This window comes from Daucus carota, chromosome 8, assembly GCF_001625215.2.
Source record: "Daucus carota subsp. sativus chromosome 8, DH1 v3.0, whole genome shotgun sequence".
NCBI classification, from domain to species: Eukaryota; Viridiplantae; Streptophyta; class Magnoliopsida; order Apiales; family Apiaceae; genus Daucus; species Daucus carota.
Genome location: NC_030388.2, coordinates 28,381,321 through 28,396,230, shown reverse-complemented (window position 1 = coordinate 28,396,230; position 14,910 = coordinate 28,381,321). Strand labels below are relative to the sequence as shown.

At 37.6% G+C, this 14,910-nt stretch overlaps 5 protein-coding genes across 5 annotated transcripts; 3 read left to right on the top strand and 2 right to left on the bottom strand.

Annotated features, from left to right (window-relative positions):
- Positions 1-1,014: 1,014 nt before the first annotated feature.
- LOC108199201 (universal stress protein PHOS32) lies at positions 1,015-2,298 on the bottom strand. The gene is made up of 4 exons (XM_064083820.1): positions 1,816-2,298; positions 1,427-1,536; positions 1,176-1,339; positions 1,015-1,096 (listed from the first exon to the last, which is right to left on the bottom strand). Exons 1-4 carry the CDS (start codon positions 2,027-2,029, stop codon positions 1,015-1,017), a joined length of 570 nt encoding a protein of 189 aa, XP_063939890.1. The 5' UTR covers positions 2,030-2,298.
- Positions 2,299-2,634: 336 nt separating this feature from the next.
- On the top strand, positions 2,635-3,393 carry LOC108198491 (pectinesterase inhibitor 10). Its single transcript, XM_017366244.1, has one exon. The coding sequence runs from the start codon at positions 2,635-2,637 to the stop codon at positions 3,391-3,393; it is 759 nt and encodes a 252-aa protein (XP_017221733.1).
- Positions 3,394-3,646: 253 nt separating this feature from the next.
- Positions 3,647-6,496, bottom strand: LOC108197408 (ubiquitin-conjugating enzyme E2 32). The gene is made up of 5 exons (XM_017365017.2): positions 6,231-6,496; positions 5,539-5,670; positions 5,338-5,422; positions 4,395-4,558; positions 3,647-4,318 (listed from the first exon to the last, which is right to left on the bottom strand). The coding sequence occupies exons 1-5, from the start codon at positions 6,339-6,341 to the stop codon at positions 3,893-3,895; spliced, it is 918 nt and encodes a 305-aa protein (XP_017220506.1). The 5' UTR covers positions 6,342-6,496; the 3' UTR covers positions 3,647-3,892.
- Positions 6,497-7,913: 1,417 nt separating this feature from the next.
- Positions 7,914-9,608, top strand: LOC108198489 (DELLA protein RGL2). Its single transcript, XM_017366243.1, has one exon. The coding sequence runs from the start codon at positions 7,914-7,916 to the stop codon at positions 9,606-9,608; it is 1,695 nt and encodes a 564-aa protein (XP_017221732.1).
- A 2,269-nt stretch (positions 9,609-11,877) lies between these two features.
- LOC108198488 (DELLA protein RGL1) lies at positions 11,878-13,284 on the top strand. The gene has a single exon (XM_017366242.1). It carries the CDS (start codon positions 11,878-11,880, stop codon positions 13,282-13,284), a length of 1,407 nt encoding a protein of 468 aa, XP_017221731.1.
- The last annotated feature ends 1,626 nt before the right edge of the window (positions 13,285-14,910 follow it).

Here is a 14,910-nt window from a genome sequence, read left to right as displayed (position 1 = left end):
AATCCATGTTTCCAAACAGCACCTTATGGTCATTGGAATTATATTATCCATAATTAATCCTTCAGTTTAAGCATTCTTCCCTAGCTACGCGCCGTTTCATATTCCTCGTGTATATTCCTCGAGTAGGACTTATTTATTTTAATTTTTACGCACGTTTTTAAAATACACTAAAATAAGTCGAAAATTAAATTAAAGCAAACAAAGGTGCTTCCAAAAACACCCTAAACATTTTATTTACGGAATATAGGTCGCACTTCTTCTCTACTCCCTCCATTTCATTTTAAGTGTCATTTTTTGATTTGGCACAACTATTAAGATAGTATAATTATTAGGTTATATTATCATTAATATAAGTTTTATTTTCCAATTTTGTCCATCAACCATGAATAAATTTCAATGAGAGTTTCAAAGGTAAGGGTATTGAGGTAAAAAGAATACTCCACTTGTATTAAGAACATAAGCAATTGTCTTGAAAATATAAATGTGACACTTAATTTGGAATTCCAACCCGGTCAAAATACGACACTTAAAAAGGAATGGAGGGAGTATTACGGTAAGTTTTACGAATGTTTTTCCAACTAAAAGTCAGACACTATCAAACACGAAGCCAAAGAACACGTTTTGTTGTTTCCAAGTTACAGCAGGCTTGCATTTGAAAAAACGTTAACAATTATTTTTTTAATTAGGTGACGGAATTTATTAGCTTTCATCTTATTAACGAAGATGAACCCCTTCATGAACAAATCTAAAAGTAGTTGTTACTTGTTTATCATGTAAAAAGACCCTCGAAAAAATAGGTATGTCGACAGTTGCGCATATTTTATTACATGGTTATCAACCAAGAAGAGGAACACATGTTTCTTCGCTGCGAAAATCTACAGACCAAAGTAACAAACAAATTCCATCATCATATACAAGAAGAGCTGCACCACCTTCACTATCTAGTAAGTAACTAATTGCAGGATCATATGTATTTATTCTAACCTATATCTCAGTCCTTCCAAATCCAATACATCACTCACGCTGCTCTTTCACCACAGTCACAGGGCAATGAGCACTATTCACCACATGGTTGCTCACACTTCCCATTATCGCCCTGCATTTTTAATAAACCAGATTTTCTAAATCGTGTCGAAATTTAAATGAGCATAGCCATATAACAAAGGTCTAAACACCGCGGCCAAATTTTTGTAAGATAAATGAATTTGGAAGAATTAGACCTTTTAATTTTTCCGAACCCTCTGTTTCCAATGACAAGGCAGTCGAGGGGAATATCATCCACAGCATCGCATAGCTTCTCCCTGGCGTCTCCCCAGTAGATCTTCATCAATACCATAAACTGGTTTCGTGCACGAATTGGATTTAATGTATTTTTACTAATTAACAACATTTAACAATCACCATTCACCAGTTTTAATGTACTTACCTCTTTCTGACTAGCGGCTTTCATGACTATATCCAGCGTCTCTGCATCAGGCTTCACCCCGTATTTCTTCATAAGATCCGGGTCTGACATGTCTTTTGAAGGAATCAAAGCTGAATGGAAAACGAACTGTTAGGAAAATTTATAAACGTTACTCTCCAACAAACAAATTTAAATATTTCAAAAAAAAAAAGCAAACAAATTTAAAGTAATTTGTTAAGGCGTTTAATGCACAAACAACAGCAACAACATTACACAAAACAAGAGCATACATGATAAATATTCGATTGCGTTCTCCTAACACCTTGAAGTTTTAGGCTAGCCTAGTCCAGACTCGACAAACAAATATACAGACGAAGAAGAGAGGGAAATCATCAAATCAGAGAACATACGAGAACCCGAGGCTTTCCAGAGCTGCATCTGGTTATCTTCATATTTACCCGGAGGGCGAATGTTGAGCAGTATAATGTAATCCCCCTTCCTAGCAATATTGTCCACCAGCCATTGCACCGCCTTCATGCTGCCCTTCGAAAAATCCACCGCCACCCCAACTCTCCTATCTGCGCTTTTCATCTCCTTAGACTCCTTTGATTCGTCACCTGCCATCTCTTCACACTTCTACAACACCTCTCTCGAAAAACTCAGACCAACAATGAGACTACACCACCACAACTTTTTTAAATTTCACGTATGAGCACTGAGAGTACACGATACTGCACGATTAATTGTCAGAACATATGTCAGAACATATATAGATCCGATTTGTGTTAAGTGGTTGACAGGAATAACCGGCGATAAATTTTGTGTCCGTGCTGAGTAATCAATTTTGTGTATTCAGCATCTCCTTATTCTGTGCATCTCGCTTGGACGCGGTCACTATATTTCACATGAAATGAACAAACACCGATATTAGAGTCTTGTGCACGGTAGTATATGTCTATATGACAAGGTACACGTGTATAAACGCACAATTAAGAAATTATGAAGACGGTTTAGATAATAATTTTTGTTCGGCTTTCGGGAAAATCAGACCGATGTCCGTTAAATAAGGCAAGACAGTGATTCGTTGCATGATTTAACTTTTTACCTGTAACCAGTGGTTCGAATAAATTCTTAACAGCCATTCCTTTCCAACTCATTTCCTATTCTTCGCCATCCTCTACTACATCCCTTTCTCATGTTCGTCAAATTCCCTTTCAAATATCTGAAAAATGAAGTCCAGATTAATCATTATCTCCTTTTCTCTGTTTTTCGTTAGTTCTGCAGAGGCAATATGTGTTCCGCGCAATAAGACCACCCCGTCTCCATCCCCGGATACGCCTCCAAATTTGAGGCCTGTGTCAATACCGTTGCCATTTTCAGCCAAGGCTCCAACACCTTCATTGTTGCCTTCACCGTTACGTTCACCCAGGTTTCCAATACCTTTGTCACCGGCTCCAAAGGCACCATCACCAGCTGCAAAAGCACCATCAACAATACTTGGTACTATAACGTCTCCACTTCCAAGACCAGGTGGAGGCGGCAACAATCCAGCCCTCCAAAAGATATGCGGTGGTACTGACTATCCCGACGTCTGTTCATCAACACTCGGTCCTGTAGCAGGCCCGGCAAGTGATGTTTCAGCTGTACTTGGTGTGGCAATAAAGGCTGGCTCAGATTTCGCCAAAACAGCAGTAGACGCGGCTGGTAAACTGGCTAGCAGACCAGGGCTTCCACCAGATGATGCTTCACCGATCAAAGATTGTAAAGACAGTTATGATGATGCTGTATATAATTTCCAAAATGCAGCTGATGCACTGACTAAAAAAGACGTGGGGACCATGAATACCATGCTTAGCGCAGCCCTGACAGATGTCGGAGATTGTCAGGATGCATTTGAAGGACAAAGTTCCCCGTTAGCCGCGTTTTCTGATACGCTAAAGAAGATGGCTAGCAACTGTCTTGCGATAGTCGATCAGATGAACAAATAATCGGCCTTAGGTATATGTAGGTATTATTCTTCTCCTGTGTATGTTTTTATACTAGAAGGAACAAACAAACCTGGGTAGTTATTTAGGATAGAATAGGTTTTTAGCAATAAAATGGAGCTTTCTGGCTCTGCCTGTACATGATTTTGCCAAATCTTGAAGATCTTATATATAGATTGCGATTTTGTACCTATCAGACGTCTGCTACCGCTCATGACAGTTCGTCGCAATCAGATGCATTGACAAAGCAAGCTCGAAATATAATACGGACATAATTATTAATGAACTGGGAAATTTCTGTATAGACACTCTACAATGCATAAAACTCTCCATGTTTTCATATTATCTTGCCAGTAAATAAACATGCTAACTATACAATACCTTATACAATTTTCAGCATGCTATGCGGCTATTATTTTATGAAACTGAAGCAAATTTTATATGTAAATTTTATAAATAACCAGAGGCAATAGGCAGATTCAGCTCCTAACCAGCAACATATTCATGATCCATCCATGAAGACAGCACCATATTCACTCGCTTTCAGAAACTTCTTTAAGAGAAGGAAAGCAATAGCAATAGTCAGTCCTACTGCAGCCAATGTAAGAAGGCGATCATCAGCAGGTTTTTGCATCCTAGTATCTGGCCTTTGTAGCAGCTGCGGCTGACCTAAGGGTCCATCAATAACCGGCCTAGCAACGGCCAATTCTTCCGGGATAGGGTTTGCATTCAGAGGAGCTTCATGCCTGTTCTCCAGTATCCTATCATCTTCTGTAGGATTAGAAGTTCCACCATCAGCAACTTGTGCACCAGCGTCTTTAGCACTTCCATTCGCTTCCCCTTCTCCGTTCAAAGAGTTTTCTTCACCAGCCTCTCCAGAGCTTATTTGAGGAACTGGGGGTGCCTTGCTCAACATGTAGGCATGAATCTGCTCAAATAATATAAATGTTAAGATCATAGCACTGTACAAAAAAAACTGATGATCAAAATTATGAACAACAAACCTCATCAATTAACTGTTGACGTTCAGGATTTCCAAACTTTGGAGCAGCTTCACGGGATTTAACAGCGAGGACACGCCGTTCTTCTTTCTTATAATCTAGTGAGCCCAGTGCCCCATTTGGATTGGTTGGCATAAATGCAATGAGTGCTACTAAAGCTGTACGAACTGTGAAAACAAAGACACAAATTGTTACAAGGATTAAGGAAGCAACTACAACCTTAACAATATCCTTATATTTGATACGCAATACAAGCATGCCAGCTGCAGGTATCCAATAGTTGATGACCAAATCTATATTCTGGATTTCTTTAGTATGGTACAGAAATGAGATGCATAGTGCAGCAAAAATGGCATATATAACCAGTCCTTACTCAACAAGTATATTAAAATGGTCCTACGGAATGTTGTGATTACAATATAAGTATTCAACTGACCATGTATTCAGTTTTCTACATGAAGGAAGAGCACAGAGTTTAAATGATATGATCTGAGAGAATTAAGAAAGCTGGATTCTAGAGAACTGAAAAATAAACGAAAGTTGCCTAAACTCTGGAGGATATACTTTATTTCTCTTTTCAATTCAGTGAACAGAACCACAGATTAGCATCTCTGGAACCCACCAATATACCAGACTAGGAGTGTGGAAAAACAATATAGTAGAGCTAAAGAGTAAAGACCAGCTGACAAAAACTTTGGATATGATACATACATGATGTGTACAAGAAGATGGACCATAAGTTATTGAACCTATATTGAACGTAAGTAAAGGAGATGGTGAATACTAGACCTCTCACATTTGAAATGATACCAAGACACTATAGGAATATATAACCTCAACCAACCAAATTTAAAGGGCAAATGTAACAGGCATGCAGATTTAATTTCAACAATTACACAATCAACGTAATATTATTAAATATTAAAAAGTAAGAAAAAAAATTTACCACTCCAAGATGGCTGCCAGTGCTCGGGATGATGATTCGATATACTCAAGCATATCTTCGTTTGGGTTTCAAACCGTCCATTCGGCTGAAACAATAATAATAAAGTCAATCAGCAAACCAAAACCACCATAAAAAACTTCCTAAACAAAAATCCTCTAAAACTTATCAAGTTACAAAATCGTAACATTTACAATATATTACCGTCAACAACATAAATGATGGCGGCTTGAATGGGTATTCCGAAGGCAGCTGAATTCTTCCGTGATATATACCTCCCTCGAACTCTGTTTCACTTGGTCCTCTTATTGCAAATTGCCACTCAAATATATTCTCCTGCAAATTATACAATTTCCAGACCATATAACCTCACATATGAAAACAGTTCGTAAAATGTCTCGATTACTAAGATTACTAATAAACGGAAAACCTAACACTCTACTAATTCCAATTATATACATAAATATCAAACACAAACACAATATGCAGAAACAGCTCAATAAACCACAAACAATCCAACAACACAGTTCCTACTAGTTTTACAATATACACGCTATACCTCACATAATGAAAAATTTCAAAACTCTCTCGATTACTAACAAATACACAGTTACTCCCTCTGTTTTTAAATAACTGACATTCGACTTTCTGGCACACAATTTTCAGGAGTAATTACACTAATTTCCAACTCGATTACTATCCGAACAATAAAATTCATAGAAAACGCACAAACATCGCAATCAATTGTTACAAAACCAAAATATATCTACACACATACAGACATCACGATCGAAATTGAATCTCACAGATCAATTACAGAAACAAAGCACAATTACATGATGAATTACAGAATTATAGAATTATACGTGTATGTATATGTGTGTAAATGTAAGTACCTCGAGAGGGAGGCTCATGAAATCATCACTAGGATTGGATTGCATCTCTTTAACCTCCTGTAGAATCCTCTTCACTGCCGGATTCTTCCGGTTGTACTTGTCGTCCGCCATGATTTCGCCGGTGATGTATGTATGTATAGGTGTGTGTATAGATAGATAGAGCGTGTGTGTTTTGTTTTGTGTGAGGAGATGAAAAGTAGTTGGGGAAATTGACCCGAAATTTAGTTGCCTGCTTGCTTCTACGAGCTTAAATTTGTTACTTTGGCAAAAAAAAAAAAAAAGAGGAAAAATTAGTTGGGTGATGACACGTTTTGTACTGAGCGTTTGGCTTAGGTGGCAGCTTCTTATTGGTTATGTTTATGCGGTTTCTGGGTATTATTGGCTGAATGTGTAGTTCGGTTGGGTCGGATACATGGCTCCGACTAATTAGGAGTCTTATCGAGTACTGCTGTAACAGAGCCGAGTTCTATACTTCTATTCGAACTAAAGTTGAGTTTAACTTTATTTTGATTTGAGCCGAATGGATTTAAGAGCAAGTCCAACAGTGTCCTAGTAAATGCCTTATAGCAAATGCCTTATAAATATAATAAAATATTATGTCTCAGTTACTTAGGGCATCATCTTAATATATCAAGTCCAACAACATGCCTCATTATTGTGCCTTATTATTAAAATAATAATATATATTTGAATTATTATTGGAGGGAAATGAAAAGGATGGAGGAGATAGATGTAGTGGAATGATATGAAACTATTTTTTTATTGATAGGGCATGCATAGTGGTGCCTCAAAAATAAAGCACTTGTTACATGTCCTAGTGTTTTAAGGCACCACTAGGACATTGTTGGAGCATTAATTTGCTTCATGTGCCTTAAACTTTGAGTTAAGACATCAATATAGGGCACTTTTGTACTTGCTCTAAGTGTCCTAAAAATTAACACTAAACAATCAACTCGTTAAAAACCAAATCTTATACAACATTTATATAACACTAAAAAATATTGTTAAAAAATAATAAATAAATTACAAAATTAAATTTCTAATTACGCTCCACCCCAGTGTCAGGCGGTGTTGGCCCCAAGTGTCACATTTACATTTTAGCAGCAAAAAGTTCTATTGTCATTTTTTGGAAAAATAACCTCAACTGTCATTCCAAAACGCAACTTCATGTTGTGTTAACAAAAACGCAACTTCATGTTGTGTTTTCAGCTCAAAACGCAACTTCAAGTCGTGTTAAAAATCAAATTTCCACTTCTAGTCGAAGTGACAATTGGGACCATTTTTCTAGAAATGACATTGAGGCGCATCTGATCTAAAAAAATAGTGACTTGTAGGACCTTTTCTCAGTTTAAGGCTATACCGGTAAAAATCTGTGCTGTTTCCCGGTATATTCCAACTTTTGGCATTACGTTGCTACACTGTACTACTTGCCTGCATCTTTTTTACATGTCGTTTGACATTCGTCACCCTGTTGTAAGGCAAAGAATTCACTTTCTTACTTAGATATAGGTATCTTCTTTGCACCATTTTTGTTTAAACTTATGTTGCATCGTTGTTCGTTAGGTAAATGTCACTATCACATATTTACATGCTGTATTTCTTTTGTTTGTTTCGATCCATCCAGTAATGCAGCTTTATGTTTAAGTAGGATTATAATTTGGAATTAGTTTTCATCTTAAGGCAATGAGCAATATGCCTTCGAAGCTATCAAATTCTCGTAATATTGTAGAGCTGTACAGTTCTTCTGAGGACCTTGATCTTGATCTTGAGAGTGAGCAATGTGGGAAGAGAAAAAAACAAATTAATTTAAATGCAGCCGGGCCAGCGAATTCTTCGGGTTTTGGGGGCTTTGAGGATCTGTATTTTGATGCTGGTTCACCTCAGGTTCAGTCGTGCCAGGTTCAGTCGTGCCAGGACGAGATCGTGGAGGTTGGGATGGTTAAATTTGAGGATTCGGAGCTTGGTGAGTCAGAGAAGCAAAAGGCTGAAAAATTTAATTTGGATTCACTTGGCCTTTTGAAGAACTATGGGTATAGGTTTCGACACTTGAAAGGCGAAAAGATTGAGGTAGCTGGATGTGGTGTGGAACGCGACAAGGGTAGTGAGCGTCGAGTATCAACTGATGCAATTATACGACAGGCTGGGGAGAGCTTCATTAATTCCTCTGTCAAGAGATGTAATGGCTTCTCTGACGCGAGCCACACGAATAAGCTAGTTGGTCTGTCGGATAAGGAGGCTAAAGATGTTGAGCTTGTGGGGAATCTTCTGGCTGCTGCTGAGAAAGTAGGCCAGAAGAAGCTTCGTCGTGCAAGGAAGCTCCTAAGGAAATGCTCTGAGTGGGCTTGTGATGATGGAAATCCTGTTCAGAGGCTGGTGTACTATTTTGCTGCGGCCCTTTGTGAGAAGATTGATCAGCATATTGGAAGAGAGATGTCGAAAAGTTTAGAGAAGAAGGTGGAATTGTTGGATTTTGAAGAGGTGGTGATGAGTCAGAAGTCGGCTAATATTGCATTTCTTAAGGAGGTACCTTTTGCTCAAGTAAGCCAATTTACAGGAGTGCAGGCAATAATTGAACATGTAGCAGAGGCAACTAGGGTTCATATCATCGATTTTTTTATAATGAATGGAAGCAACTGTATAGTTTTACTGCAGGCTCTTGCAGCTCGTGATGAGCACCCCATTGAGCATCTGAGAATTACAGCTGTTGGAACTAAATCGCAAGAAAGACTTGAGGAGACTGGCAAACGGTTGATGACTTTTGCAGAGTCAGTGAATTTACCCTTTTCTTTCAATTTGGTTATGGTGGCGGACATGCTTGATCTCAATGAAGGCCTTTTTAAGCTGAATGCTGAGGAAGTCGTCGTTGTCCAGTCATCTTATCTGTTTTCTACCTTGATTTCAAAGTCAGATCGACTTGAATATGTAATGAGGGTGATCAGAGACATTAATCCTAGCGTTATGGTGATGATTGAAAACGAAGGAAATCATAATTCATCGGTTTTTGTGAAACGTTTTGTAGAAGCTCTTTTCTACTATGGGGCATTTTTTGATTGTATTGAGGATTGTATGGAACGCAGCAATCCAGACAGGCTGCTTGTTGAACTGATACATTTTAGTCCTGCAATACAGAACATTGTGGTTGCTGATGGAGAGGACAGGATAACTCGACAAGTCGATATGAGTGTTTGGAGGGAATTTTTTAAAAGATTTATGATGGTGGAGTTGGAATTGAGCAAGTCCTCTTTGTATCATGCAAGATTGATCGTCAACAAGTTTGCTTGTGGGAGTTCTTGCACACTTGATAGAGATGGAAAGTGCCTAATTATCGGGTGGAAGGGAACACCTATACATTCTCTTTCTGCTTGGAAATTTGAGTAATATTGCTCAGAAATTTCTGTTGCAATCCCAGGCCTATGTATGCAGTCTTTCAAGAGGTCTGAATTTGTCGTCCTAAAAGATCTAGCAACACGAGTTCTTGATCGCTTGCATAATTGTATTCCATCTTGGTGTAATTGTTCACTATATTAGTTAATATGTCTGATCTCAGTCTTTCATGTGAAGCTATTTCCTGAATTCCGTATCATTTTTCCAAATTCCAATTAAATCCAGAATGATTTGCTTCATAAAAGTATGAGACCCCAATTGAACACAAGAATGATGTTCTACTCAGTTTCTTAATATGTACTAAATCTGCGCAGCTGAAACTACTAACCAGCTGCGAATAGTTTCCAACTATAGGGAAGTACTTAAAATTTGCATCTGGACTTATATTTTGTTGTCTAGTACTTGACATGACTGTGCATAATCTGGAAAAGCATTGAACATATCTGATAATTGATCGGAAAACTAACATAGTGTGTAATTAGTATTGTGGTAATGGCCAGAGAGATATGTATTGTGCTGAGGAAGTTGGATTTGGCAAGACTGTGTACATATGTCATTTACAGATTAAGACATGCTAGATAATACTATCTTCTAGTGAACATTAGAAAGATGTTGGCTATACGATAACTAGTTATGAACTAAAGTGATCATGGGAGACCGGCATTTAAGGTTGTTATATGAAAACGACTTGTATTGCAGAATCATAACCATACAATATGACCCTAATCAGAATGCATACATTTGTCTCGTACTGAGGATGTTTTAAAGACTAAGCAGGGCTAGCATATTTACTGGCAAAGTTGGACAGAACATCTTAGGAAGTTCTTAATTTGAACTAGATTTCTTGTTTCTATTTTGGTCAATACTAGATGCATCTTCTTGTCCACGCGATCAATTTCAGAATAAATCCACCAGATCGTGTTGCATACTTGAATTGTTGCTTTTCTGGTCTTTCCGTGTTTATTTTGCTATTTTTGCCTGACCAGAGACTCCTCATGGCTACAACAAGTGGCTCCCTTCACAGAAATGTCCAACCAAATAAAACAATATCGCAGCGCAAGTAGATGATGGGGGCATAGATTAAGTGACCAGTTCAGGTGTCATTGTTATGTGCCACAGGGTACGATTAACGATATGCAGTGCATTGTTTAATATGGATGCAACCGAAAGATGGTTCCCATTCAAACATCATAGTAACCCATTCTGTTAGCCCAAATGCCGGCTTATATCTTAATCCTCTCCCCAGAGAACTGAAGAGAAGAGATGTCTTGTCTCTTTTGCCGTAAATTTGGAACTTTCTTTAACATTTGTGAATTTGTGACTCTCTGGGATATGTAGTAATTTAGTTCCCATCTGTGCTGGTTTTACATGCAAGAATTTGTTTATGCTATTTGGTCTTTTGTTGGTAAATTAAAATTAAAAGTAGAAATCTATATCTATACTCTATTATTATAACGGTATATTAAGAATAGTAGGTAGTCTGTGAGTAATACACGACAGACTAAGAGCCTCGTTTGACTGAGTTTAAAATTATGATTTATGGCTTAACGTGATAAATTGGGAATTTAAAACGTCGGTTTGGGTAATAACTAATAAGTCACCAAGTAGCTCAAACTAACTTCCTACTTTAGGTCAGTTTTCTGGACATTTTTCAGTTTAAAGTCAGAAACAGTTTAAGCCCTGATTTATTGATACAAACAGGCTCTAAAACACTCATTAATCAGGATATTGCTTAATCACATTCTGTTATCAGATGGCCAAATGCAAACAAATGTTTCGGCATACGCGGCAAAGGTTTCGGCTTACGCGGCTGGAGACCGTAAACAAATGTTGGCCAATGCACTGGCCTGGCGCCTCTCTGGTCAAGTACTGCATAAACTGCAGCTATTAAATAATTTTTCTGATGTTAATAGTACTACGGTCTAGCGACAAGCCGGCCACTGCTGAAGCAGCTTATTGGAATTGTCAAGACTGCAGTCTATTTTTCGTTTGTTTTATCGTTGGAGTTTTCTCTTTAACTTTTGTTTCAAGGGTATGATCTAGAATCGAGTAGGTTAGAAAGGATTTTAGTAATGATTTATTAATGCTTAATTCTCTGTATTATACTTAATGATGACTAGTCACCAGTGTGACAAAAATGCAGTCAAGATTCATAATTTTTATTGTGAGTTCCATTTTCTTATAACTAGGATTCTACTATAAATATATGAGGATTGCACGAGGAAGAGAATAACATACTAATTTTTATTACCTATCGAAAGACATGGAAAGGACGAGTGAAGCATCTTCATTAGCATCACTGGAGCTTCTGAACACGTTCGGATGCAGATTGAAGCGGTTAAGAGTTGAGCAGGGAAACAACATTTGTTATAATGCAGTGAGTGTTCCTAGTCGAAAGGAGTTATCCACAGTGGATATTATCAAGGTGGCAATGGACAAGTTTCTGGGATTGAGTTCACAGAGTTGTGGTGATCCCTGCATGCTTGTCCATTCGGGGTATTCTGGGCTTTCGAGTGAGATTGATGATGAGGTGGAGCCTGTACTTTTTCTTTTAGCTTCTGCTGACAAAGTGGCTAATGAGCAGTTTGATCGTGCAAGAAAGTTGTTGAGCATGTGTAGGCACTTGGCTTCTTGCACTGGTAGTCCAGTTCAAAGGCTTGTTTACTATTTTGCTCAAGCTCTTGAAGAAAAAATCAATAGAAAATTAGGAATTGTTTCTTCAGAGGGCCGCGATGATTGCAAGAGATGGTTATTGTCTCTGGAAGAAGCAACAATCACTCTGCAACCCCCTTTAGTTGCATTTGGCCTAGCAGTTCCCTCCTGTCTTGTTTACAAATCTGCAGGAATCCAGTCCATCTTGGAAGCCATGGCCTCCGCAACAAGGATTCATTTGATTGATCTCGGGCTCAGAAATGGAATGCATTGGCCTTTTCTCATGCAAGCCTTAGCAGTTCGACATGAGTGCCCTATTGAGAGTCTGACAATTACAGCTCTTGTAACGTCGTCAGAGGAAATGATCAAGGACACTGGCAAGAGGCTGTCGCAATTTGCTTATACCCTAGGACTGAACTTCTATTTCAAAATAGCACGAGTACCCGACATAAATGATATCAAGGAGGACTCTTTTGAGATAGGAGCCGGGGAGAGAATTGGCGTCTATTCTTCAATGCTTATGAGGAATGTTGTTGGCCAACTAGGCCAATTTGAAACTCTAATGAGAGTACTTAAAAACCTGCATCCGGCTGTAATGGTTATGATTGAGCTAGAAGCTGAGACAACTTCAGCAGACTTTATGGACCGGTTCATTGGAGGCCTAATCCACTACAGTGCTCTGTTTGATGCAGTTGATCTTTGCTTAGGTGACTCCAATCCGCAAAGAATGCCAATGGAAGGATACTACTTCTGTCCAGGAATCCGACAAATAGTCACCTTCGACGTTGAGGAAAGAGCAGCTTGGGATTTGAAGATTAAGGATTGGAGGGCCTTATTCAATAGCTTCAACATTGTGGAGAAGGAGCTTAGCTCATCATCACTATATCAAGCAAGCCTTGTTATAAAGAACTCTAGCTTTAGTAGTTTGTGCACACTTAGCATGGATGGGAAAAGCTTGCTTTCTGAGTGGAGAGGAACGCCACTTTTCACACTTTCTGCTTGGGAGTTCCTCCCATGAATCCGGAGTCTTGGCTAATTAGACCAGAGTGCTTCGTAGCAAGTCTGGCTTAACGTGATGGTCAAGTGTTTACTTGCTACGAGTCACGAGCACATGCAGGCTGCGGTTTCAATATAATGAGATAACGTTGTGCCACGGATCGAATCCTGGAAAATTAAACTACACTGCTCTTGCACAAACGCCTTTTTTTTGTTGCTAGTAGCTTTAGTGAAAACAACTTCTCAAAAAAAAAAAGAAGGATTTAGTGAAAACAGTTTTTGATGCAAGTCGAGACTTTATTATTTATGTATTTCTCTTTCTTTGTAGAAGCTACTGTTGAGAATGAGTTGTTTACAGTTCCATATTGCTTCTCTTCTCTTGATATTCAGCTGTTAATTACTTAATTGACACATATTACTCTTAAATTAAAGGATTAGTTTTGTGAAGACCATCTTTCAGGGAGAATTCGGAGACAATCTCCAAGAAGAATATTATAAATCATAATATAATATTATACAAAGATACAATCTGGGATATATAATATATGCTGCATGTATCCTATCCCGACCAATTGTTTACTGCTTCGGGTATAAAGCTTAAAAAACATGTATAAAGTAGTGGAGTAAACTAGTGCGAAAAAGATAGAAAAATGGGAAAGTAGCGGGATCTATTGATTAATTTTAATAAATTTTGAAATATAAATATTTGGATGAAACATTTAAAAAAAAGGTAAAAAAATGATTGGAACATAGAGCGTATAAGATTAAGAATGTAACATGCGAATATAAAGAGTATAAGATTAAGAATGTAACATGCTACTTTCAATCAATAAAATTTTTAATAGAAAATATTATCTATTTAACTTCATATTTTGTATTTCAAAAATATTGGAGGTATCAAATTATATAAAAAAAGGGATAAAATAACAAATATTATATGAATATATGGTTATCAGTTATACTTTAAATTATAATATATATTACTTTTTCAATCAAATTATTTCAAACTATCACATCAACCAACCATATCACACCATTTTCTATAAAAAAAAAATTACCCCGGAGCTATAACACTACAATACCCCCTGGATTTTGCCCGGAAGCTGCTCAATTATGTTCATTCATATTTTGGGCCATGCAGTAGAGCCTAGAGTCACCCTGGTAATTGGTTTATTGGGCTTGTGTGATATCAAAATTCTATTGTCTTGGTTAAAGGGCTGGGCCTGCGAATCATTACATCATGAAGTCGATACTTGAATTCATACCGATCAGTATCGTTCCAAAAAGTGTTGTTTTTTTCCAAACTGACAAATCTATACGTAAAATATTTGAATAATTAACATATTTCATTCTACAAAGAATTAGCTATAGAAGTGTCGTAAAAAGCGAGAATCGAACTTAATCGGTGAAGTTACGGAACAAAAATTAATCGGGGATTAATTAAATTGATCGGAGATTAATCAGATTGATCAGTGATTAATCGGAGATTTAATCAGTTCGGCAAATTACGGAACATGGATTAATCACGGACTTTTAGAACAGAGGGCCTATAGTGAATAAATAATATTATTTCTGTAAAAAAAAAAAAGAATGAATAATATTATTTGTTTCAATTCACCCTTTTAAGATCTAATCGAAATCAGATTTC

Bases quoted from the DNA above. Each gene is read 5' to 3' on its own strand.
- LOC108197408 (XM_017365017.2), bottom strand. From the start codon at position 6,341: ATGGCGGACGACAAGTACAACCGGAAGAATCCGGCAGTGAAGAGGATT. The intron at 5,423-5,538 runs GTAATATATTGT...TTATTGTTTCAG, and splicing joins CATCATTTATGTTGTTGACG to CCGAATGGACGGTTTGAAAC. The intron at 4,319-4,394 runs GTTTGTTGTTCA...TTATTTGAGCAG, and splicing joins GTCAACAGTTAATTGATGAG to ATTCATGCCTACATGTTGAG.
- LOC108198488 (XM_017366242.1), top strand. From the start codon at position 11,878: ATGGAAAGGACGAGTGAAGCATCTTCATTAGCATCACTGGAGCTTCTG.
- LOC108198491 (XM_017366244.1), top strand. From the start codon at position 2,635: ATGAAGTCCAGATTAATCATTATCTCCTTTTCTCTGTTTTTCGTTAGT.
- LOC108198489 (XM_017366243.1), top strand. From the start codon at position 7,914: ATGAGCAATATGCCTTCGAAGCTATCAAATTCTCGTAATATTGTAGAG.
- LOC108199201 (XM_064083820.1), bottom strand. From the start codon at position 2,029: ATGGCAGGTGACGAATCAAAGGAGTCTAAGGAGATGAAAAGCGCAGAT. The intron at 1,340-1,426 runs GTAAGTACATTA...GCACGAAACCAG, and splicing joins AAGCCGCTAGTCAGAAAGAG to TTTATGGTATTGATGAAGAT. The intron at 1,097-1,175 runs GTGTTTAGACCT...TTAAAAATGCAG, and splicing joins CTTACAAAAATTTGGCCGCG to GGCGATAATGGGAAGTGTGA.